General features: G+C 43.0%; 1 protein-coding gene across 1 annotated transcript in view; it reads right to left on the minus strand.

The window, feature by feature from the left end:
- Positions 1 to 24,431, minus strand: part of AFAP1L1 (actin filament associated protein 1-like 1) — a 118,206-nt gene extending 93,775 nt beyond the window's left edge. Inside the window, exon 1 of the mRNA XM_006893751.1 lies at positions 24,323 to 24,431. Within this exon, the coding sequence (XP_006893813.1) occupies positions 24,323 to 24,431 (109 nt within the window). The remainder of the gene's footprint in view (positions 1 to 24,322) is intronic.
- Between the last annotated feature and the right edge of the window lie 446 nt (positions 24,432 to 24,877).

Here is a 24,877-nt window from a genome sequence, read left to right on the forward strand (position 1 = left end):
TCCTATTTCCAGCCTCATTTCTATAACCAAGTCCATACTTTTCGACTACTATTCCTTCTTTACTGTTTCCAACTTTCTGTAGCACGAGGTATATAATTTTACTAAAAGGTATTTGACTATGTAATGCATGACAAATTATGGTTAATATTGAGAAGAATGAATCTCAGAACAGTTGTGCTCATGTGGACTATATACATAGGGTGAGAAGTAGTTGTTTAAACAGAAGAAGGGAACATCGTATGATTTAAAATCTGGAAAGGTGTACTTCAAGATGACATTCCTTCTCTATATCTAGTTAATGCTGAGCAAATAATTGAAGAAGCTGAATTCTGATGAAGAAAGGTGGCATTAGGACTGGAGGAAGAGTCATTAACAACCTGCATTATGAAGATAGTATAACCTTGCTGTTAGAAAATGAAGAAGACTTGATACACTTACTACAGAAGATCAAAGACTTCAGCATTCAATATCGCGTACATCCAACATCAAGAAGACAAAAATCCACACCACGGGACCAACAGGCAACATCATAATATATGGAGAAAAGAGTGAAGTTGTCAATGATTTCCTTTATTGTCATTGTTGTATGTCATCAAGTCAGAACTGATCCACAGCTGACCCTCCAGCAGTTTTCAGAGTCAGTAAATCAGCCGGGAGGATACTGCCCATCCTTCTCTCATGGAGCAGCTGATGGGTTTGAAATGCATGGCTTATTTGGATCCACAATCAATACCCAATGTAGCAGTAGTCAATAAATCAAAAGACATGATACATTGGGGGAAATCTGCTGTCAAGGAGCTCTTCAATGGCTAAAGAGGAAGATGCCAATATAAAGATTAAGGCCTGATTCAAGCCATAGTATTGTCAATTATTTCTTAGACATCTAAAAATTGAACACTGAATAAGGAAGACTGAAGAAGAACTGATGACTTTGAACTGTGGTGTTGGTGGAGAGTATTGAATATACCATGGGCTTCCAAAAGAACAAACATCCATCTTGAAAGAAGTTCAACCACTAGGTCCATAGAGGCAAGGATGCTGAAAATTCAGATCACTTACTTTGAGCATATTTTCAGGAGGAACCAGTACTTGGAGACAGAGATCATGCTGGAAAACACAGAAAGTCAGGAAAAGAGAGAAAGACCCTCAACAAGACGGACTGACACACTTGTCTAGGTAAAAACCACCAGAGTAACTAACTACTCAAGTCTCCTCATCTTTGATGCATCCCTTAAAACTTTTAGGAGGGAGGCGGAGGCAAGGCATGGGGTAGAAGATTTTTCTATCAAAAATAAATCCCAAAAGCCCAACCTAAAAAAAAAAAAAAAGATGGACTGACACAGTGACTACAAGAATGGACTTGAGCATGACAGATGATCAGGATAGGGCAAGGTTCAGATTTATTGTTCATAAGGTCAGTATGAGTCATAGTCAACTCGATGGTACCTAACAACAATCGTTTTAAGGGTTCATCTTAACTTCATTATTCAAGAATATTTTGAGTCCATAAAAATTTGAAATTTTGTTTTGAAATCCCACATGTTTGATTGAGATTATTCTATGGGATCTTTGATCAAAATATTCAGTATTAGCAGTGGGTCACCGTCCAATTCCGGCCTCATGGCAAAGGAGGCAGTTGTTCATGGAGACAATGAGCCATATATTCAATATACTTCTCCTCCTGCTGATTTGCCTCCTTCCTCTGCTTTTCTAGGTTAATAGAGACCAATGTTTTAGTTTCTATTATGTTTTAGATAGGATGACCCTACAGGACATTATGTTGAGTGAAATATCTCCATCATGAAACGACAAATATTGCATAGGGCCATTATTGTAAACTAGAACTGACAATGGGGTTGAATGAAGACAGAGAAGAAGGGGAGGAATGATGAATACTGCATTGCAACAGATGAGGCAGAGAACTGTTTAAAAGGGATATATGATTAGGTGTTATTGTCATGACAGGAGTCCAGAATGAAGGCTGCACAGTGCAATGGGCTTAGGGGGAGGGATTGCATAGCGTTAAGAAAGAGTTTTTCTTTTAGTCATCAAAGAGAAAAGTTAATTGGGGGGAGGGTGTGGGCAGGGAGAAAAGTGCAGCAATGAATGACGGGAAACCCTAAGTCTCTGTAAACTTTCATTAAAATTAATTTAAAAAAGATAGGAGGAAATGAATATATAGTCATTTCAAACTTTCTAAAAGAATGTAAACTACAGGTGATCTTTAGTGACTAACTCCTTTTCTTTTAATGTACTATCACTAGGCTTCATCTCTACTGTTGTCATGGTGACTATTCATTTTCAAAGTTGTATAATATTCCAGTGTGGAATAGTCTCTGTGTCTATCGCTGTCTTTAGGGAGTTCTGTTCACATAGTGGGTAAGGAGTTGTGCTGACAACCCAAAAGCAAGTGGTTCAAATCTACCAGCTGCTCTGGGAAGAAAGACTGGCAATCTTTTCCTGTATCATTTATAGCCTCTGAGAGTCTGATGGAGGGTCAGCTATGAGTTGGTTCTGAATCTATGGCACACAGCAACAACAACTACCTCTTTTAATCATCATGAACAGCCCTCTGTAATAGGCATCTGTCTCATTTTGGTTTTATTGATAAGAAACTGAGGCCAATAGAGGTTAAAGAATTTACCAGAGGTCACAGGTGCCAGGGTTTGAACCTTTCTGTCTTATCAGCTAGGCTATACTGTGCTTTGGTGTGGAGAGAGAACACAGACTTTGAAGCCAGAAGCCAGTTTCAAGGACTATCTCCACATTTATTGGCTTTATGCTCTTGGATTAAACCCTTTCCTGCCCCCTCTTTCCTTTACCTTGCAAAGATCTCCCAGAGCTAACCCTGGATTTGGATCTGAGCCAATGCCCCCGAGAATCTAGACTTTAGGGACCCTAGCCACCTAGGGGCTGGAGGGCACCCCTGGGAGTATCCCTGACTGCAGGGGCATTCATTGTAGGCACTCAAGAAAATTATGGTTGAAAGTTACAGGTATAAATGTCTTGATTGAAGATCCATTGTCTTCTTTGCTGTCCCACTGTTACTATTTTTGTTACGTAATAACATACATAACAGGAAAATGCCCTCCCTCAGAGCAGCTGGTGGATTTGAACTTCGAGTTTGCAACGCGGTTCCTTACCACTAGGCCACCAGAGCTCCCTATTGTTGTAAGTCAATTCTGATTCAGAGCCACACTATAGGAGACAGTAGAGCTGAACTGCCCTATACGGTTCAGTTATATTGACATCTAACAGAGCAGATGGCCAGGTTTTTTCCTCCTGAAGAACAGCTGTCATTAGGTTGTTGTTATGTACCACTGAGTTGGAGCTGATGCAGCGCTGACCCTCCAGCGGGTTTTCAAAGGCAGTAAATCACACAGAAAAAGACTGCTCATTTTTCTCTCATGGAACAGCCGGCAGATTTGAACCAAGTGCCTTTGGAGTGGCAGGGTAACTCCTTACCACTAGGCCACCAGAACTCCTGAAGAGCAGCTAGTGGGATTGAACTGCTGACATTTCTGTCAGTAGTTGAGTGCTTACTGTACCACCAGAGTTTCTCATTGTATTACTGTTGTTGTTAGGTGCTGCTGAGTCCAGTACAACTCATGGCGACCCTATGAACAACAGATCTGAACCCTGTCTCCCTCACCATCTCTGATATACTTGAGCCCATTGTTACAGCCACTGTGTCAACCCATCTCCCTGACAGTTTTATTCTTTTTTACTGACTATCCATCTTTCCAAGCATGTCCATTTCCAATAACTGGAATGCTTTGTCATCCCCACCTCGAAGGAGCACCTTGGTTGCACTCTCTCTTAAGACATATTTGTTTGTTCTCTTGGCAGTCCATGGAGTATTTCCTTCACTTCTCCAATACTACAGCTCAAGGGCATCAATTTTTGTGTCATTCTTCTTCAAGATGTCCTATTAGGCTAGCCAATTTGTACAATTTTTGTACTGTCTGAAAATGAACAGTTTGAAGTTTTGTATGTCTCTGTTTTTAACTTAGGTCTCCGGGTGCCTGAAAAGATCTTCATTTGCTCACTAACTGACAGTCTGGTGGTTCCAGCTCATCTAGAGTCACTATGAAAGACAAGCCTGGTGATCTGTCGTTATAAAGCTCACAGCCAAGAAAATCCCACAGAAGAGTTCTACCTGTAACACACGAGGTCGCCATGAGTTGGGAATGATATGATGGCAACAGATTGCTTATTGAGAATTTTTTTATATAATCATTTCTATAAAAGGTAAATTAATCTCACAAAATCCACTGCTCCCCTGAAATATCTGTTACTGTTCCTACTAGCTCCTAACCGGTCACTGCTTGTCACACCAACTCATCTCATGGCTGGCCTTAATAATTTTCCCAAATTGCAGTACTTATCATAACTCTCTCCTACCTCCAATCCTCTAATTGCTCCCCAGAGCCCAGAACATCAATTTCACTTTGTGCCACTGATGATAAGATATTGTCACAGGCTCTCCTTGCCCCTGTGGCTCTGCCCAGATGCCCTGTAATCCCATCCTTTCCTGCAGACTGTGCCAGCATCCAGACTGAACGCATTCTAGAGATGACATGCGTTCCCCTCTAATTTATGAAGAAAGGTAATCATTTTACAAACCTGTACTTGAAACATTTGGGTTTTTTTCTTTTTTTTAAATTTATTTTTTAAATAGTTTGCATATAATAATTGGTTTACATTGTATTTCATTAAAGTGCATTACATTTTATACAATTTTTCATTTACATTGTGTTTCATTCAATCACTCAAGTACTTTTCATTTTTTATAATTAATGACTATTGACCTATGCCTATTATTACCCTGTCTTAGAGTATCCATTGAATCTTTCCTATTCCTTTGGCCCCCTTAGCCCAGTCACTAGACTCTGCTCTTCTAGTGATTTTTTTTAAATGGAATGCTTTTTATATGCTGAGTGCTTTCCCTGCATGGATCTAATTCTTCCTTCTTGGAAGGTTTGATCATTATCTCCACTTTTAGTGTAAAGACACCAGGGGGGTTAAGTGTAAGGAGTACAGCTAGGATTCAAACCTGAGCAATCTGACACCACAGCCGAGGCACTCAGCAACTGCATTATCTGCTTCTATTATTAGTTACAAATCACAAGCAAAAGAACTTCTAAAGGGCTGTGACACTCCCACTTAGGGGCCTAAGGAAGATAAGGCCCTACTTCTGTAAAGGATATAAAGGCACCCTTTAATGTCTCTTTACTTCTCTGCTTTGGTTTGCTGCTTAGCAACCTAAACAGACTTCCATGTGCCCCATTTTAGAAAAAAGAAAAATTACAAAACAAAACATTATGTTTGTGGGAATTCTTTACATGACTATAAAGTTCCCAAGGCTGTAGCCTTTAGGGAAGCAGACTGCTCCAGCTTTCTCCCATGCGGTAGCTGATGAGTTTGAACCAGTTCAGTCATGGTTGATGAAATGAAATGAAATCAGGGTGGACCTGAATTTGTGAAATGTGATTGCACAAGAACTTTAATTGTGGGTTGCAGAAGTTAAATCCATCCACCTATGGACAGCTGGTCTTTGAGAAAAAGTTGAAATAAATTAAGTGGGGGAAAGGCAGTCTCTTTAAAAATATTCTGGGTAAAACTGGATATTCATCTGTAGCAAAATGAAATACGATCCATACCCCACACTATATTAAAAACTAACTCACCTGAATGTAAAATCTAAACCATAAAGATCATCAAAGAAAAAACAGAAGCTAACTTAGAGATCCTAATTGGTGGCATAAATAGACTACCAAATGTAATCAGGAAGGCATAAACAGCAGAAGATAAACTATGTAACCGGGACCTTATGAAAAGGAAATCCTTATGTATATCAAAAGACTTCTCCAAGAGAACCTAGAGATTTAGAGGGGAAAAAATTGATAATGACATATCTGACAAAGAACTAACCTCTAAAATGTACAGAAAGCTCTAATACCTCAACGACAAAAAGACAACATAGAGAGAGACCAGGTGGCCTAGTGGACCGAAGGTGATGCTACCAAGCCAAAGGTGGGTGACTCGAATCCACGGCCCTCGGGCCTGTCTTTATTTTTTGTGAAATATTCTTCTAGGTCATATAGCCCTGATGTGTCCACTTGCTGTACAGAGGCAACTCGTGGTCGCTGTGAAGCTGAACACTGTGACACTGATGTGTTAAATGCGATAACAGTTACCCATGGTGGACATGTTTGGTGGCGCTCCCCAGTTGAAACAAGATTGGAAGCAGGAGTGGCATCCACTTCCGAAACAGCTTGCCTCTGGAAACCCTATGAACCTGGAGAAAGTATGAAAGTCACATATGAAAGTGTTGAAGACTTTTGTTCATAGGGCCGCTATGGGTTGCAAACGACTCCATGACACTTAACAACAAACAACAACGATTAAAAAATTAACAGAGGACACGAAAAGCCGTTTCACCAAAGATGTTTAGATGGCCAACAAACATATAAAGAAATGGTCAAGATCATTGGTTATTGTTTTTGCTTTGTGCCACCAAGTCAGACCATAGGTGTTCCTCCAGCAGGTTTTCTGAGACTATAAATTACACAGGAATAGATTGCTCATCTTTCTGTGGAAGAGAAGCTGGTGGATTCAAACCATTTGCCTTGGGGTTAGCAGTGGAATTCTTTACCACTAATCCACCTGAGATCCCTCATTAACTATTGTTGTTGCTGAGTACCACTTAGTTAGAACCAACCGATGGTTAACAATGGGTTTTTAGAGGCAGTAAATTTCACAGCAGATTGCCTTTCTCCCGTGCAGTGGCTGGTAGATTTGAACTGGGGTTGGCTGTACAGTTCCTCACCACTAAGTCTCAACATCGAGTCTCTAGCCTGGAGCTCTGCAGTTAAGGACCGCTTAAAATTATTAAGGAGTAATGATGTCAGTTTGAGGACTAAGGTGCATCTGATTCAGGCCATAGTTTTTCCAATCACTTGCTATTAATCTGAGAGTTGGACAATGAATAGGGATGATAGAAGAACTGATGCCTTTGAGCTGTGGTGCTGGAGAAGAGCACTGAATATTCCCAAAGAATGAACAGATATATCTTGGAGAGGGTGCAGCCAGAGTGATCTTTGGAGGCAAGAATGATGAAGTTTCACTTTACATACTTTGGGCATGTTGCTAGGAGGGGCTATTTCTTGGAGAGGGACATGATGCTGGAAGGGTGGAGGGTAAGCAAAGGAAAGACCCTCAACCAGGTGGATTGACATGGTGACTGCCACAATGGTCTCTTGTGTGTCAGGAATTGTGAGGATAACACAGGATAGAACACATTTCTTATTTTTTTCCCACAGGGTTGCTATGAGTCATATTCGACTCCATAGCACTTAACAATAACAAGCTACAAAGGCTCCCTTGCTAATTATTATTGTTATTGTTGTATATTATTGAGTTGTAATGGACCCACAGCTGACCATCCAGTGAGTTTTCAGAGGCATTAATTGTCCATTTTTCTCCCATGGAATACCTAGTGGATTTGAACCTTGTGGCTTTGGCTTGGTAGTGAAACTCTTTCCACTAAGCCATCAGAGTTCCCATTAACTATTGTTGTTGTTGTTATGTGTCATCCAATTATATGCCATTTCACCTCAATAACAGAGACAAAATTTTCTAAGACAGCAAACAAGTTCTAGGGAGGGCATGGAGAGATTGAAATTCTCATTCACTGCTGTTGGGGATTTAAAATGGTACAACTACTATGGAAAACAATTTGGTGCATCCTTAAAAATATGGACATTTAAGTGCCATGTGATCCAGCAATATCACTTGTAGGCACACATCCTAAAGAAAGAAAAACTGGAATACAAACAGAAATATGCACAGCCATGCACAGCAGCATTATTTACCACAGCCAACGGATGGAAGCAACCTAAATGTTTAACAAGAAATGGACAGATAAATTGTGGAACATACACACAATGGAATATTATGGAACATTAAAGAATAACAAAAAAATCACAAAGTATCATATAATTTAGATGAATCTGGAGTTGATGAAATGAAATTAAATAAGCCAACTACAAATGGACAGATATTGTATGAATCTACTGTTACAAAAAGCTAAGGAACAGAAAAAAAAAGCTGAGGAAAAGTTTACAGAAAGACAGACATATTCTCTTACGGTTACCAGATGGGAGAGATGGAAGAAAGAGAGAGAAGGAGAGGAGAAGGAGAAGAAAAATCAGTAATTATATATTAGACACACTAACTTGGGTGCAGGGAAAGGCAATATACAACACAATAATCACTAGAGAAAATGGAGATTGCAGAGATGCATAAGAAATACAGGCATCAAAGGTAAACATTCATACACACACACACTCCTATAGTATGGGTAATATCAAGCATGAATCTACAAGGGGATACATAGGTAGACAGGAAAGATGAACAGATATGAACAGGTGAAAGGACTATACTAGTGACCCTATATACATGGGTTTGCCAGGTGATAGTTATAAAATGCATATTTGTATGTATGTGCTGTAAATAGATTCATGTACATGTTAGAGAGTTCTGGTGGCCTAATGGTAAGAAGCTGCATTGAAATCCTGAATGCATGCAGTTCAAATCCACCAGTTGGTCCACAGGAGAAAGAAGGACAATCTCCTCTCTTGCAATTAACTGCCTCTGAAACCTTGCTGGAAAATCAGCTATGGCTTGGTTGAGACTTGATTGCACTCAACTATACAACTAATGGTAGACTAGCCAAAAGGTGAGAGTTAGGTAAACTTCTCTATCATAACTAGTTACCATAAGGGAATGACTTGCTAGTCCTATAGTCTCAGGACCCTAGCCTCAGGGGGCATCAGGGTCAACTAACATAGCAGTCCACACAAACAACATTTTCTTTTCTGCTTTGGTGAGTAGTGGTGGAGCGCATAAGAACTTCTGAGTGGCATCTGAGTTGAAACTCTCCCTGTCCAGAACAAAAAAAAGAGTGAAGAAGGTAAAAAATGGCACGAAGTCATCCGAAGAATGAATGGACCATATGAACATCAAATTGCACTACCTTGAGCCCAGAAGAACTGGATGATTCCTGGTTACCGTTGCTGATTGTTCTAAAAGGGACCATAGTAGAGAATTCTGGGCAGAGTAGGAGGGGGGGAAAATGGAACAGAACTCAAAATAATACAACAAAAAAATTTTATCATATAAATAACAAAGCTGGCTAGTCAAATAGAGATGGGTAGAACCCTTGAGAATATAGTCCTTAGTAATCCTTTGAGCCTGGAATGACACTCAACCCTGTGAATCAACAGTCACCAAACAAAAGACAAGCGTACAAGGTGAATAATAACACTAGGAAATAATCCATTCTATAAGATGAAAAGCACAGTACTTGCCTAGGGAGAGAGCTCTGATGGCAGGGAGTGTTAGAAAGATGGAAGGGGGAAAGAGGGAGGAAGAGGAAAGAGTGTGGTTACACTGTGAACATTGTAATTAATTCTGCAAACTGAAATCTGTATGAATAATTAAACAGACACCCCTTTTTCTCCCTTGTGAAGTTTCACTTAAAGCACAATAAGAAGTTAAGAAAAATTACAGGTTGATGTCCTGCTAGAGACTTCATTTCTCTCCTAGAAAAAGAAGGCAGCATGCACAATGCACATTATGTAACAACACATCTCTTGACCTGTTCCTCTACAAGGGTTCCCTGCTCATCTGTGAATGTGCATTGCTCTCCAGGGTCTGAGTCTCTCATTCTTGGATTTTTGATCTGTTATAATTCCCTCTCTGGTTATCATTACAGTAACTCATATTTTACCATTCCAATTTTGCCATGTTGGCCACGACTGACTTCTGGCTAGCTGCTGAACACTTAACCACAAAACCATCGCAGGTCCTTATCCATTTCCCATTTCTTTCATTTTTCCCGTCTGGAATGCTATTCTCTCAGAATTCCTGAGGTTCCCAGCTATAAAGTATCCCTTGAACCTTCTTGTTGCTGTTAGGTGCTGTCAAGTCGATTTTGACTCATGTGTTAGAGGGAGGGTGTCCTAGACTTCCTATAATCTTATGAAAGTAGATTGCCAGGCCTTTCTCCATGGATGAGTATGGTGGGTTGGAACCACCACTCCAGTGAGAAGTTACGCATCTACTTAACTGCTGTGCCACTAAGGCTCCCTTTCTAAACCCTGTGTTCCTTTCCATATTCTTTTTGGCGGACCCTACACAGATGACTTCACATCACAGGCATTTTGACAAAGCCTTACTTTCCTTGCCCCACTGTGAGGTTCTCGAAGACAGGGATGCAACCCTCCCTTCCTTTGGTCATGAGAGCTGCACCTGGTTGCTGGCTGGAGGTGAGGAAAGGCGATCCGTCTCCCTGGCTTCCTTGCATACTCCCAGAAGATCAGTTTTCTTCTTCAAGTGAAGATTAAAAAAAAAATACCCCCTGGGTTTATATCAGCAGGACCCACTCTCAGCAAACCCTTCGACAAGAATGGGCAGGAAAAGTAAATATTTATTCTACAAATGAATAAATCTGATTCCATCTTCAAAGAAAGCTTTGGTATAAATTACCATAATTTCTCCATGCTAAGATGACACTGATCTGAAGATGTTTTTAATCTATTTAACAGTAGAAAGAAGAAGAAAGAAATGAGTAAAGTAATATATCAATTTTAAGGAAGGCCTTGATTTTTTTTAAAAAAAGTATTTGTCAATGAATTTACTTTAAAAAATGATTATCAATTCAATTTTCATTTTATTCTTTTGTGTCTGTGCTCTCAGAAAAACTAAGAAGGGCTATACCTTAATTAAACCCTTGTGTGTGGATAATTAAGCACCTGACTACTAATGCAGAGGCTGGCAGTCCAAGTTCAACCAGAGGTGTGTGGGAAGAAAGGCCTGGTGATTGATTTCTGGAAGGTCATAGTTATGAAAAACTCCATAGAGGGAACCATGTAGGGTGGTCATAAGTCAGAATCGACTTGATGATGATTGTTTTCTCTCATTTTGGGTTTTCACATGGAGAATTCTTTGTAATGTGTCTTGGTCAAACCCTAGCTCTGAATCCTTGTAAACTGCTGAGTTAACAAGATTCTCCCATGACTACCGCACACAATGGTAACCAGGAAGCTCTACAGTCACAGGGCAGGCTTCCTCCCTGCAGATACAGGTCTGCTTTCTGCTAATACCGCTTTGTTAGGGCTTCTGTGGAAAGCTGAATGGGAGCCCATCACATGATCTTGGGAACGATGCAGTCCCTTGAGCTTCAGTTAGCCAGTTGTAAAGTGAAGGGCTGAGGAATCATTAAGGGGTTTCCCATTCCTTTGTGACAAAGCCTAGGATATCTGTGTGCTTCTGTAGGGGCTGTCAAGGGGGTCATAAGCGGTGGCCACACTCAGCCTTCCTGCCTGCCCCCTTCAACCAGAGCAGCTCTGCTGATTGAGATTCTGGTTGGTGTCCTGGGACCCTTCCAACACCATCCTTAGTAATATGGTTTGTGTGGCATGACAGAGATTCATTCCCCAGAATCCTATCAGCACAGTTCGTTCTCCAGGGAGACACTTCCGATCTCTCCACAGTCTAACCCAAGGGCAATCCTTTAAAGGACCAAGCCAAAACCCAAACTCACTTCCACTGCATCAGGTCTGACTCTTAATGATCCTCCACACCAGCCTTTCTGGAGGAGTCTGCACATCTGTCTTCTCTGGAGCAGCTGATGTATTAGAATTGCTGACCTTCCTATTAGCAATGTTAACACATAACTCCCTCAACTCTCAAGGCTCCATTATAGGGCCAAGGGGACATAAGGTTGCAACGACTCACTCTGTCTTTGTAGCATACCACACCAGGCTTAGTGAATGGACAAAGCTGTTTTCCAGTAAAACTTTATTGACAAAAATGGGCAGCAGAATGGAAGTGGCCTGGGTTGAGGCTTACTGGACTAAGATTCTTCAACCTGACAAGTGTGGAAACTGAAGCATAGAGAGAATTAACTGGTCTGGATGCCCATCTCCTGTCTCCCAGAGTGCAAGCAGTGCTTCCACCCCACAGCTCGCTCAGCAGGGACTCCAGCCCCAAGTTTGAGATGCGGGCATCTGAGGACTGCACCGCTGAGGGAATGGTGCCTAGAAAAGACACGTGCACTCTTCTCTCTCTCTCTCGGAGATCAGCTTTCCTCTAGGCTGTTCAAGGGCTATAAAAAGCCCCTGCTCTTGCCTCCTGCTGAACCTGTTGTCCGTAAATTCCCCAGAGCTGGAATGTCTGCAATGTGGTGCCACCTCTGCCCCATGGTGACAGCTGTGCCAGAGAGCAGAGCCGCGCCTGGCCGACTACCCCTCCAACTCCACTTGGGGCATGGCTGGGATTCCCCAAATGGAATTTTAGATGGAAGACAAATCCCACCGGGGCCCTCCTGGGACAGTCTCATTGTCAGATCTGGGAAGGTGTGAGCTTCTTGAATTCTAATCACCAGAGTTTCCAGGGCTGCAGGGGGAAAGTGTGAAGAGTAAGAATGGAAACCCCGCTCCAGGGGTGCACACTGATTGAGTGAGGCGGCTGGATTGTTCAGACCCTCCCTTCCCCTCCTCTCAGAACTTTGCCCATCTCTACCTTGTAAGCTCTTGCAACTTCTCTAATATCTCTCCCGAGATGTCCTTATACCTACCTTTAGCAGTATCTTTACCCTGTAAGATGTAGTTTTATCTAGCAATGTTGTCATCTAGAGATGGAGAAAAGACTGGAGTTGTCAAAGACTTAATTTTTTATAGATCCATGATTACCTTACTCATGGTGACAGCAGCTAATAATTGAAAGGAAATGTTGCACTGGGAAAATCTGCTAACAAGGACCTCTCCAAAGGGCTGAGGAGCAACGATGTTAGAGACGAAGGTGTGGCAGATAGTCTTTTTAATTATTGCCTATGCATCTGAAAGTCGGACAACGACTACGGATGAGAGAATTATCGATGCTTTTGAATTGTGGTGCTGGGGAAGATTACTGTATATTCCATGGGCTGCCCAAAGAATCAATAAGTCTATCTTGGAGGAAGTGAACTGAAATGCTCCTTAGAGGCAAAGATGGTGAAATGTACTCGCATACTTTGGACATGTTGTCTGGAGAGGCCAGTTGGGAAAGAACATCATGCCAGAAAAGGGGTGACATGGGGACTGTAACAATGGGCTTGAGCATATATATTGGAGACAGTGGGTGGTGCAGGTAAGGCGGGGTTCAGAACTGTGGTTCACAGGCTCCCTATGAGTCGTAGTCTAGTCACATTATGTACCATCAATCAGAACATCAAAGTCATTACTATATACCACTAAGTCAGAACCGACTCAGAGTTGACCCTCAAGGGAGTTTTCAGAGATAGTAAATCACACAAGAGGAGACTGACCATTTTGCTCCTGCAGATGAGCTGGTGGTTTCAAACCATTTACTTTTGAGTTGGCAGTGCAATGTCTTGTCACTAAGTCACCAGTACTGGCATGTCTGAAGTGTGAATCCTGACTAATACTATGGGCTGCCAAAAGAAAATACAATTCCATTTAGCAAGAAGTGTGGCCAGATGGGTCCTTAGGAGCAAAGATGGTGGAACTTCCTCTCACAGACTTCGGGCATGTTATCAGGAGGGGACCAGTCCCCAGAAAGAACTTCATGCTTGGAAAAAGCAGAGGGTCGGTGAAAGAGAACGAAGACTCTCAACACATGAGACTGACATAATCTCTGCACTGACTGCTCCGTGTTGTTTAACAACCCTGATGCTGAGCTCAGGTGCACACAATGGTGAAAACGCTCCCAGAAGTTAAAAAACTTCATAAAGCATGTATTCCTATCTTTTTTTTTTAGTAATAACTGCATATTTTTATTTTAATAATGTATAGTAAGATACATCTTCTAATTTTGCATGTACACACTATCATTATGAATGGAGGGAAAAGAGTAGACTTTAAAGAAGCAAAAATTAACTCACAATTTCCTCTTTTTTATGATCTTATATTACCTCAGAATATATCTATAAGATATTCAATAGGAGAACTCACTCTATTTCATTCAAAATCTCCAGTGTAATCATAGCATGACCCATAGCATCTAATGATTTTTTTTAGAAACAACTATGTACATATATTAATTGACCTTCCAAATGCAATATGATTCTACAATTACATTTGAAATGGTTGATTCACAAACATAAACATTTATTTTAAAACAGAAAATATGGAACGCTTCACGAATTTGCGTGTCATCCTTGCGCAGGGGCCATGTTAATCTTCTCTGTATCGTTCCAATTTTAGTATATGTGCTGCTGAAGCGAGTACTGTATTCCTATCTTGAAGAAGCAAGTGGCTGAGCTGGGCGAGGATGCCGAAGCCTGAAGTTAGGTTTAGATCTGTGTCCACTCTGCAATTATGATGCTGGAAAGTCTCTGTGTCTTAGGCTGGAGCTCACATAGCATGGGAATCCCGTGGGATGGCAGGGTTGGGGAGAGAAGCCCAGAGATGAACAGCAGATCTCTGGAGGGACCATGTTGCACAAAGGTGTGTGTTTTGGTTCTTTATTTTTTGGTAGATGCAAGGTGAGGATGAAAATTATTTCTGTATCAACAGACACAAAATATAAAATGGCCTAGAATAGACTTTTCTTCTCTCTCTCTCTCTCTTACTGCATGGCTTGTAAAAGACAATAAGTGAGACTTCTGGAAAGTCACTTTGAGTAAAAGATTCAGCCCCCAGACCCATTTCTCCTCAGCTGTAAAGCTGTGTCCTTTTACTATGAAATCCGACTGACATCCAAGTGCTTGGGGTTAGAGGAATAAGAACTACATTGGTAGACATGTGGGGGTCCCAGAAGGTATCTGAGCAGGGTCAAGGGTCATGATACAAGTATTAGAACAAAGCCTGTCAAGTCTCTGGACACATAAGAATCATCTGAGATCTACGAAAAAAACAGTTACCCCAAACCTAACTCCAGACCCACTGAGCAGGTCTGTGCAGACGTGTGTGCAGTTGGCCCCACAGCAGATGAACTGAGCCCAGCTTGACTCGAGAACCACAGCTGCAGACAAATCAGGAGTGATCCATAAGGCAGGCTGAGGATTGGGAGAGTGGAAACAGGAAACTCCTATGGAAGGTGGCACAGTACAGGAGAAGAATGTAATTTTTAAATAGACCAATAGGATTTGGGATTTAAGGACATTCTAATGGTTGAAGAGAAAGGAAAGCTAATGATTAAGTCTTCGTCTCTGGCCTTAATACTCACTCATTGAAATGGAGCTCCTTTGGCTGAAAGTGGCTATCTACAGCTTCCACTTTGTGGGTGGTGTATTCTTACGTTCATTTACTTGTATTTTGTAACAGATATTTATTGAGCACATATTAGGTGCTGGGTTAGAGAAGTGAAGAAGGTAAGAATGGCCTTGCCTTCAGACCACACACCAAAAGCAATTAAACTCCACAAAGTGAAAGTTATGTGAAAGTGACAATTAATGAAAAGGTAAGATATGTGTGTTTTCTGATACCAAATTGAAAAAAAATCATCTCTGACACCAAATGCACATGTAGTTCTTATTATTCTAACTCCAAGTACTTGGATCTCAGTCTGATTTCATAGTTAAAGGACACAGGTATCCCAGATTGCTAAGTCTGCCCAGGACTTCTGACACCGGCCACAGGTTGGGGAGCCCCCTGGACACTTACACTTTTGATTTACTGGCTATAAATTTGAAGGTTATCAATATCTCCTTAACTTTAGTAATTCATCAGAATGACTCACATTAATTCAGGACAGCATTCTACTCATGACTGTTTCACTAGAACAAAAAAGAAGATCAGCATAAAGGAGAGATGCCTTGCAGGGCCCTAAACATGCAGCTTCCAGCGTGCTGGTGAATTGATATCTGCCCCCAGGCAGGAAGCTCACCTGAGCATCAATGTTCTTACTGGGGCTTCATTACTCAGGCGTGATTGATTGGCACAACTAACGGGATCATTGCCCACATGGCAGAACTAAATTTCCAGACCCTATCCCTTCCCTAGAGGTCAAGTGCTTGGCAACAAAAGCCATTTCACTAGCACAAGCTCTCAGATGTGGCCTGAGTCCTCTCTAAATCACAAAGGTGCTCCAATCGCCTGGAACATCTATGGGTTTTGAGATTACTTCCTTGGAACCAGAAGAAAGATCAAAGTATTTCGGTAAAGTAATTTTTCTCCCTAACAGAAGTACAAATTGCTATTAATACTTCTAACAGGGCAATTAAAGAAAATGTGAAGTTTAAAAAAACTTTTTTTTAAAAAATTAAAAAAAGAAGACTTTAGGCTGGAAGAAGCAAGGGCCCAAGAAGGTTATGGAGGAGAAGCTGAAGTGAGTTGGTGAGGTGGGCAGAGTGCAGATTGGATAGGACCTTGAAAGAGACCACAAGGATCAGAGCATGGAGAGACCACTGAGAGTTTCAAGCATTTCAAGCACGATCACATCTACATTTCAAAATAATTATCCTTAAATTACATCAAAGTCCCTTCTCCCCAGATTCTATCCTCAAGCACAGATAAATCACACACACACACAAGCTATGGCACAGTGTAAATTTACATAAAAGAAGAGTGCTTCAGATTGAGGTATTTCCTGTTAGAAGTTCCGTTCTCTGTAGTTTGAACAGGGCCATGCTTATGGAAACCTTTTGAATGCAAGGAAGTAACAGTTGTCCTTAGTAAACATTTGAATATGATCGCTCTAAGAACAATTGTGTGGTCTTCCTGTGGTCACTCAACCTCATCTTCATTCACCAACGATAGGCAACTCTAAACGTTGAATGAGTAGTTCTTTTTATTTGAATATTTCTCCTTGATTGAGCCCACATTTGGCTGTTTACCTTACGGCACAGCCTTCTGGGGAGTCTATTACCTCTTCTACAGGCAGCTGATTTGAGAACCAAGTCCATGTCCTCCTTTCAAATTCAGTGTGGTTCACACACTCCCTCATTTCCTTCAGCAGTTCCTCATGTGCTGTGTTAGCAGAAAAAGAGAGACAGGAAGGGTCACCTGATTTGGTGGTGAATAAAAGGAGGTCACAAATGGGTCACCCGGAAGTTGAGTTGACCTCTGAGTGGAAATATACAACAGGCAGGAGGTAATGCTGGAATGGAGTTCAAGTCTTGGTTGAAATAGACAGTTGAGGACCAATCACCCTCACTTAGGGGCTGGGAGAGACTTAGTTTCTACAAGAGTGAGTGCAGGGAGAGGGCTGAAGTGGTGGGGAGACAAGAGAGAAGAGAAACGAGAGCTATCAAAGAAGAGAGTGCCACGAAGAGAAGATGGGGAAAAGCAATTAGTAAGTACCTGCTGGAGTCCTGGGTGGTTCAAAAAAATTAACGTGCTTGGCTGTTAAAGGAAAGGCTGGAGGTTCTGTCCAGTGGCACCTCAGAAGTTATGGCTGGCAATCTGCTTGTGAAAAATCAGCCACTTGGGGAGCTCTGGTGGCCTAGTGGCGAGAAGCTGCACTGCAATCCCAGAGGTACGTGGTTTATATCCATCAGATGCTCTGCTGAAGGAGGAGGGGCAATCTCCTCCTGTACCAGTCAGATCTGATTTAATGGTACACACACAAAAAATAATAAAATTTTAAAAAAATCAGCCACTGAAAACCCTACAGAGCATAGCTCCACTCTGACACATATGAAGTTACCATCAGTCAGCACTGACCCTATAGTAACTGGTTTGGTTTTACTGAATTTCAACATTGATGCTTTGCCATCTCTGAAAAAAAAAAAAATAATAGGAGGATACATTTAGGAAGGCATACAGCTACTGGAAGAAAAGCCCATGAGAGGAGGCTTGTAAAACGTCAATGGACTTGATAAAACACCTAAGGATTGGTTTTCAGCAGAGAGTGTGGCCGGAGGTGAGATTGCAGGGGGTGAAAGAAGTTGGTACAATGGAGAATGAGGCTAGGTGAGCTGGCCAGTTATTAGAGAGGTCTGGAGAGGAGAAGGGGGAAGATGAGATGTGTGTCAGTGCATGCCTTTGTCAAGATGGAGTCACCATGTTAGCTGTAAGTTTTAACCAAAGTGTATAAGAAGGAAGGTACGAGAAGCTGATGGCATCTGAAAGCAGGATTATTTTTCTGGGCCAAAGATCAGAATGGAGTAATGATAGGCTCTTGGCAGAGGGTGGAAAAGGAGGAACTCACTTGGCAGGAGACTCGCTCATGTGAAAGCGAGGTCTGAAACTGATATTTGAGGGAGAGGCAGAAAAAACCCTGACTAACATGGAGAAACCAAACCCCATGGAGGCTGAGCGAGAAAAGGAATTGGAACAGTTCCCAGTGACCAGGAAAGTCTTCCACAGGGAAGAGAATAAGGTTAAGTTTGACAACCCCACACAAAGTGATCAGAATGGGTCCTTTTTATCATCTCAAAAACAATTCCATTCTGCAAAAAGCAGAACATCAGATTATTCTTGATTTGCTCAACAGACGATACAATGTTCTCAAGAATTCAGAAGTCACTCCCATCATACGTGGTCTTGTGAAGAGGAAAGAAAAGGAACTTTGGGGAAGTCAATTTCTTCTTAAGTGCCTGGGAGGTAAGCCACAACCTCGGATATCAGGAAGACACATTTTTTGAAAACTGAAAAATTTAGCCCCACACTTCAGAGAGATGCTTCAAGAAGACTGAAAAGCTTACAAAAGCAAAATTGGGATGGGCGAATCAGAGTTAGTAGGTGTGAATAAACAGAATAAATGAGGAAAAAATGCATACACCAGCAAATCTACTCATATTTTATCAGTCAATCAGAAATGCCAGTTGAGGTGATCCAGTTACTGAAAGTTAGAGTGGATTTTCAAGAGGCAAGCACAGGATGCAAATATTGTCACAGGGCTCCCGGCTTCAGGTTGAATAGAGATGTCTCGGTCTGTGCTCAAAGTAGAATAAAGACTCAAAATGCATCATCAGAGTCAGACCAGCTTGCAGACAAATCATGTGAAATTCTGGAAACAACTGTATTATACTGAATTAGATAAAAACCAGTTATAATTATTACCATCATCAGTTGCCATTGAGTCAGTTCCAACTTACGGTGAACTCATATGTGTCAGAGTAGAACCATACTCCTTGAGGTTCTCAATGGTTAATGTCTGGGGCTATGCATTGCTGAACCTTCCCCGCCCCCCAGACATTTCTAGGGGCATCTGAACCTCTGCCCTTAAAGTGAGCAGTCAAGTGACTTTCCTGCATCCAGGGACTCCAACTAGTATAACAGCAATTACTAGTTCCAAGTGTTAAATAGTGTGTGAATTGTTTTTTGTGCATCTATCAATTAATGGAATGTGCACTTAATATTTTAACAACTAAGAGACAGGCATTATCATTGTCTATATTTTTTTTAAATAGTAAAAATAGGTCTATTAGAAAGTTATATCCCCAAAAGGACAGACCTCTCTCTTTGGAAGGAAATATAGAGCGAGCTATCATTGTCTGCATTTTATCTTCATTTGAGACTGGAGAATTATCTAATTTGTCCTCACAGAAGATGGTGTAAGTCATTAAGCTTGCCGATGTGTTGTCTTCACCAATGGCCAGTTGTGTCTGTATAATATTCAAGAATTGGGACATGCTGCTTGAAGGAATGTCATTGTGATATATGTGGTTTCTAAGTGTGTTATGTCATGTAGGCCTTACTTTACTATGGGAGACACATATCCTTCTAGAAGTGAACACAGGTGTGTTGGCATTTGAGTCAGTTGACTTCGCTGTAGCGCTTTTATGCTGTAATTCTTATCAACACTGGGGCAATACTGTTGAGGTGGGATGGAAGTACCCTGGATCTGAATCAGGAAGATTCCGGGTCTAAGCTCTTTCTGGCAAATCACCTGCTACCCCAGATGTTTAGCAGAAAGTTGAAGGTTAGGATTTGCGTCCTGGTAAAACTCCGCCTCTCGCATGGTGGACATGCAATTTAATGGCAACCAGCGGAGCCTGCTTGTAACCCCTGCTCCACCAACTGCTTCCAGGGATTATTTAAGAAGCAGAGCATGGTACCTGGCAACAGGAAGCTTGTGATGAGTGGTAAAAATGGCTTATGCTCAGCAAAACTAAAAGGTCAGCAACTGGAACACACCTAGTGGCATTGTGGAAGAAAGGCGTGGCAATCTGCTTCATAACAAAAAGAGAGCCAAGCAACCCTGAGGAGAGCTCTATGCTCCAATGGGGGGTGGTCTGGAGTTGAATCAACTCAACAACAACTATAAAATGGAAAAGAAGGGAGGGGGAATCCTGCTTATTTCTGCTTCCGGTCCCACACAGACATCTCTTCTAAGGGTCACTTTGAGTGCATTCATTGAGCTGCTGATTTCAGGGGAGATGCACACCTACTACAGCACAGAGGGCACCACCATGGCAGAAGATATTAAGACCAAAATCAAGGACTCTCGAACTGCCTTGCCCCTAATGATAGCCGCTTCCCCAACCTGGACCGAACCAGGAACTGTGGGCAAAGGAACCTGGATTCTCACCGCTGTCAGAAGGGCATATCCTTGGTGTCAGCCTGGGATGACTGCAGCGCAGAAGCATATTCCCTGGGAAGATCTAACCTGGCTCACTTCACCTTTCTGCTGGAATCTTGAATTGAGACTTAACTAATAAGAAAACTTTACTGGAAGAGTGGAAAAAAAATCCTAGGCATGCTAATTCCACCTCCCTTAACTGGTATGTGGTAGTCTTAATCTATTCCCAGTCACAGAAGCAGATGCAGACCTACTTCAGGACAGGAGACAAAAAGAAAGGTCTTTTGGAACGATTTTTGAAGTATCATGCTTCATCTAAAAAGAATGCAGATTTTATATTTGAATCCATACTATAGCCACATTTGCTTTCATTCATAAGGTATTGCAATTATTTATCATCATAGAAAATCTAGAATCTAGGCCACCTAGTTTTATATGCTCTATATGGACACTTCCCAAATCACAAAGAACTGTTCAGAAGTGATGATTGAGTAATATTCTCTTTTTAAAATTCAATATTACTATTAATCAACTTGAGAGCCCCTATGGAGTGTTTCATGTTATTAATTAGCTAATTACCACTGTTGAAGAACTTTTCTATGTGCCAGGCCCTGTGCCTACAACGTGAATGGCACAGATTAGGAACCACATAGTTCTTGGAATAATTAACTCCACAAATGGAAAAAAAAAACCACCACAAAACCCCACATAACAAACCACACCCACAACAATCCAAACCTAACCAAAGCCACAAACCAAACAACCATTAAAAAAAAACAAAAACCAAAAACTCTCAAACTCTTTGCTGTTAAGTTGAAACAGACTGATAGCTGACCTTCCAGCAAGTTTTCAGAAGCAGTAAATCACATGGGAGGAGACTGTCCATCTTTCTGCCATGATACAGCTAATGGGTTTGAACCACCTGCCTTTAGATTGGTAGTGCAACTCCTTACCCACTAGGCTGCCAGAGCTCCACAGGCAATGCAATACTGTATCAAGAGTTGTGAAAGAGAAAAGCAGATGAGCAAAGCTTGCAAGAGGGGAGTCTTAAGTCCTTGAATGTTCTGCACACCAATAGATTTCTGGGAAGCCTGGTTTCCTTGGGAGAGTGCCCTGCAGGCAGCCTTTTCAAGTAGACTCACTCACTACCATTGGGTCAGAACCGACTCATAACTGACCGTCCAGCAGGTCTTCAAAGGCTGTAAATCACATGGGAGGCCACTGCCCATCTTTCTCCCTTGGAGCCACTGGTAGATTTGAACCATTAGAAAGGTGCCGGCTTTGGGTTAGCAGTGCATATCCCTAACAACTCCTTCCAAAAGTGGAAACCTTAGTTATCAAGCATTTAACTCTGTCTAAGCATTGCTGAGCAGCCTAGTCTGACCGTGAACACTAGCCTAATGGTTAGCTATTTGAATTCACTCAATATTCCTGGAGAGGAAAGGCCTGGTGATCTGCTTCTGTCAAGATTACAGTGAGGAAAGCTCGTTGGGGTAACCCTGCTGTGTCACACATGTGGTTGCCTTGAGTTTTGTTAACTTGACAGGAATGGGTCTGATTTTGATCTGTCTGGTCTGCATACAGGGTGCTCTGGTGGCTTGAACCCTAGGGAGTGGCACAGCTAAGTCAAAGGCTACATCTCTGCCAAGGTGAGCTCCACAGAAGAAAGATGGGCAATCTCCTTCCTTATGAATTTAGAGTCTCAGAAATCCAGGAAGGCCAGCTGTGAGTTGGCTCTGTCTGTGGAGGGCATGATTTATTTTCTCTGTGCTGGACAGGCCGAGGTATATGGGTCTGTGACTGAGGAAACCTAACAGGGTAGCATCTGACCGCTTTCGGAGAGGGAGGAGATGAGAGTGGGGATGGTGCTCTTTGTTTTACATGTGTGATGTGTGTGGGGAGGGGGCAGGACTGAGGAATATTAGAGGGGTCTCTTCTGTCTTCAAGGAGCCCTTCCAGTGCAGTTTTTAAGTGTTAGTGCTAACTGAAAGGTCCAAACTCATCAGTCTCCACAGGAGAAAGACAGATGGACAGTCGATTTCTGCTCAGCTTTACAGCCCTGATGCATATGGGGCGGTCCCACTCTGTCCTATAGGCAAGTTCTGAGTTGGCTTCCTGGCGACAGGTTTGGCTTCGTGTGTCTTTCTGTTGTTTGCCCGCTAGTGGGTAAAGGTATCTATACAAGTTTGGCTAGGTGTCAATTAACAGGTGAGAACTACTTTATAAACCTCAGCCTTGGAATCCTCAGATGAGGCAAAACCGCATCTGTTTCCTGTCTTTGCACCCCTTAGGGTGATGCGGGGCTGGTGGAGAGGTTGCGCCCTGTACTATCAGGTCTGGAAACAGATACCAGTCACTCTCGGCCCCAACCTGACCTCCTTCGTTCATGGAATAAGGAGTTGACGGGAGACATCCTCATCTTGCCCTTGTACTCAACCTACACTCAAATGCCCAGGTAATTGCTTCCACATCCTTGTCAATCCTTTTTCATCCTGCAGGGGTCGCAGTACAGCAAACAGGCAGGTAAGGAAAGGGTGTAAGATTATTGCAGGGTAAGGGAGAAATTTCCCATTATTTATGACAGTATTAAGGAGTTTAACCCAAAGTCTGTTCAAAGGAGTACGACCTCTGTGGCAGCTGGAATCTACCAGTCGCTCTGTGGGAGAGAAATGGGCAATCTCTTTCTGTGAAATTTACAGCCTCCGAAAACACACTGGAGGGTCAGCTGTGAGTGGGTTCCATCTCGAGAGCAATGAGATTGAGTGAATTGGCACAGTGCGTTGCACGCTGTGCTGCCAGCCACTCCATGGGAGGTCGCCGGACAGTCATCTCCAGTAAAGTTGTACAGACTCAGAAACCCCAAGTTGCGGGTTTCTAGGAGTCAGAACTGGATCTGCGCAGTGCAGTTTTTAATAATAGCAGTATAATTAGTATAATTATAGCAATCGTAATGCTTCTCGTATTAGTAAAACACTCAACAGTTTACCAAGTGCCTTTACACCTGTGATCTCCTGAGAAGCCACTGGTGGGGGGCTGTGACCTGTATTTCAATACCCAACCTTTGACACGTCCCCACAATCACAGAGGCCACTGTTTACAGGCGTGCGCATGCTCGTTTCGATTTCTAGAGCTTTACTCCAGCCCCGCTACCTATGGAGCGCCCTCTCCTAGCTCATGTCAGACCATTTCCCCAAATTACAAGTCCTCATTGGTTCTGTGAAATTCCTACCAAATCCACCGTTTCATTGAGTCATGCAGACCGCGCCCCGGAAACTATCTAGTCCGACTTTGCCACTGTTTCTCACGGGGAAAGGACTGATCTAAGGCCACTTTGCTTGTCACAAACAAAGCCAGGTCGCTTAGATCTCTCTCTCTCTCTCTCTCTCTCACACACACACACACACACACACTCCCCACCCTCCCCCTCCCCCCAGAGACCTCGCCTTATATCAATTTTTAGCGTTAAGTTTTCTGAACTCAAGTGTCAAATCCAGAGTTCTTTTTTGTTTTAGCCTGAAAGCTCCTTGGGCAGCTGCAATTTTCTGTCTCTGGCGCAATAGGTGCTCCACAGGTCCAAGTGTTGCTTAGGGTAATCAGTCAACCTTATTCTACCCGCCCAGAGGGGACTCGGGTGGGAGGAGCTCCCTGTCCTCTGGAATCCTGCGGGGATTCTTTTATTAAGAATCTGAGTGCAGGAAAGCTCTAACTACACAGAAGAGGCGGTTCAGCCCGGCAACACGCAGGGTTAGGAGACACCGTGGTCGCCTGGACAGCAGGAGGCACCTGCACACCAGCGCCGGCCCTTCTCCTTCCCACTCGCTCCGGCCACTCCTCTATCCCCTACCTCGCCGGCCCCCGCCTGTCGGGCCTCCCATCCCGGAGTTCGCCCTTCCCTGCTGCTCCGGGCAACAAGTGGGGAAGCCGCGGAGCTTCTTACCCCGGGCGCGATCCATGGCGGGTCACTGGTACGCGAGGAGCCGCAGGGTGTGGGACTCCGGAGGGGCCGGAGGCGGCGGCAGCGCGCGCTTCGCTCTCCAGTCCCGGCTCCGCGGCCCGCGCGCTCCGCGTCCCCTCCCCCGACAGGATGCTCGCTGGGCGCCCCTGCTCCGCCCGCGCCCGCCCCTCGACGCCGCTCCCGGAATAGAGCCAGCGCACGCCTGGGCCCCTGGCCTGCCGGCGGGTGTCCCCAGCCCCGCACACGCCCGCGCCACACCCTGCCTTCCACACACCCTCCCGCTTGCGACCTCAGGACCCAAGACCCCTTTCACACACTTCAGTGCTGAGGGTCCCGTTCTAGCCTGACCAAGGCTTTTCTGGTTCAGCCGTGCCTGCACTCCGCTAGTAGTGGGGGGCTCACTACCACATTTCCCAGGTCTTTCCACCTTCACATTTTGGAGAT

The sequence above is a fragment of the Elephantulus edwardii genome, unplaced genomic scaffold (assembly GCF_000299155.1).
Source record: "Elephantulus edwardii isolate Elephantulus edwardi_28Jun2011 unplaced genomic scaffold, EleEdw1.0 scaffold00130, whole genome shotgun sequence".
Taxonomy (NCBI): domain Eukaryota; kingdom Metazoa; phylum Chordata; class Mammalia; order Macroscelidea; family Macroscelididae; genus Elephantulus; species Elephantulus edwardii.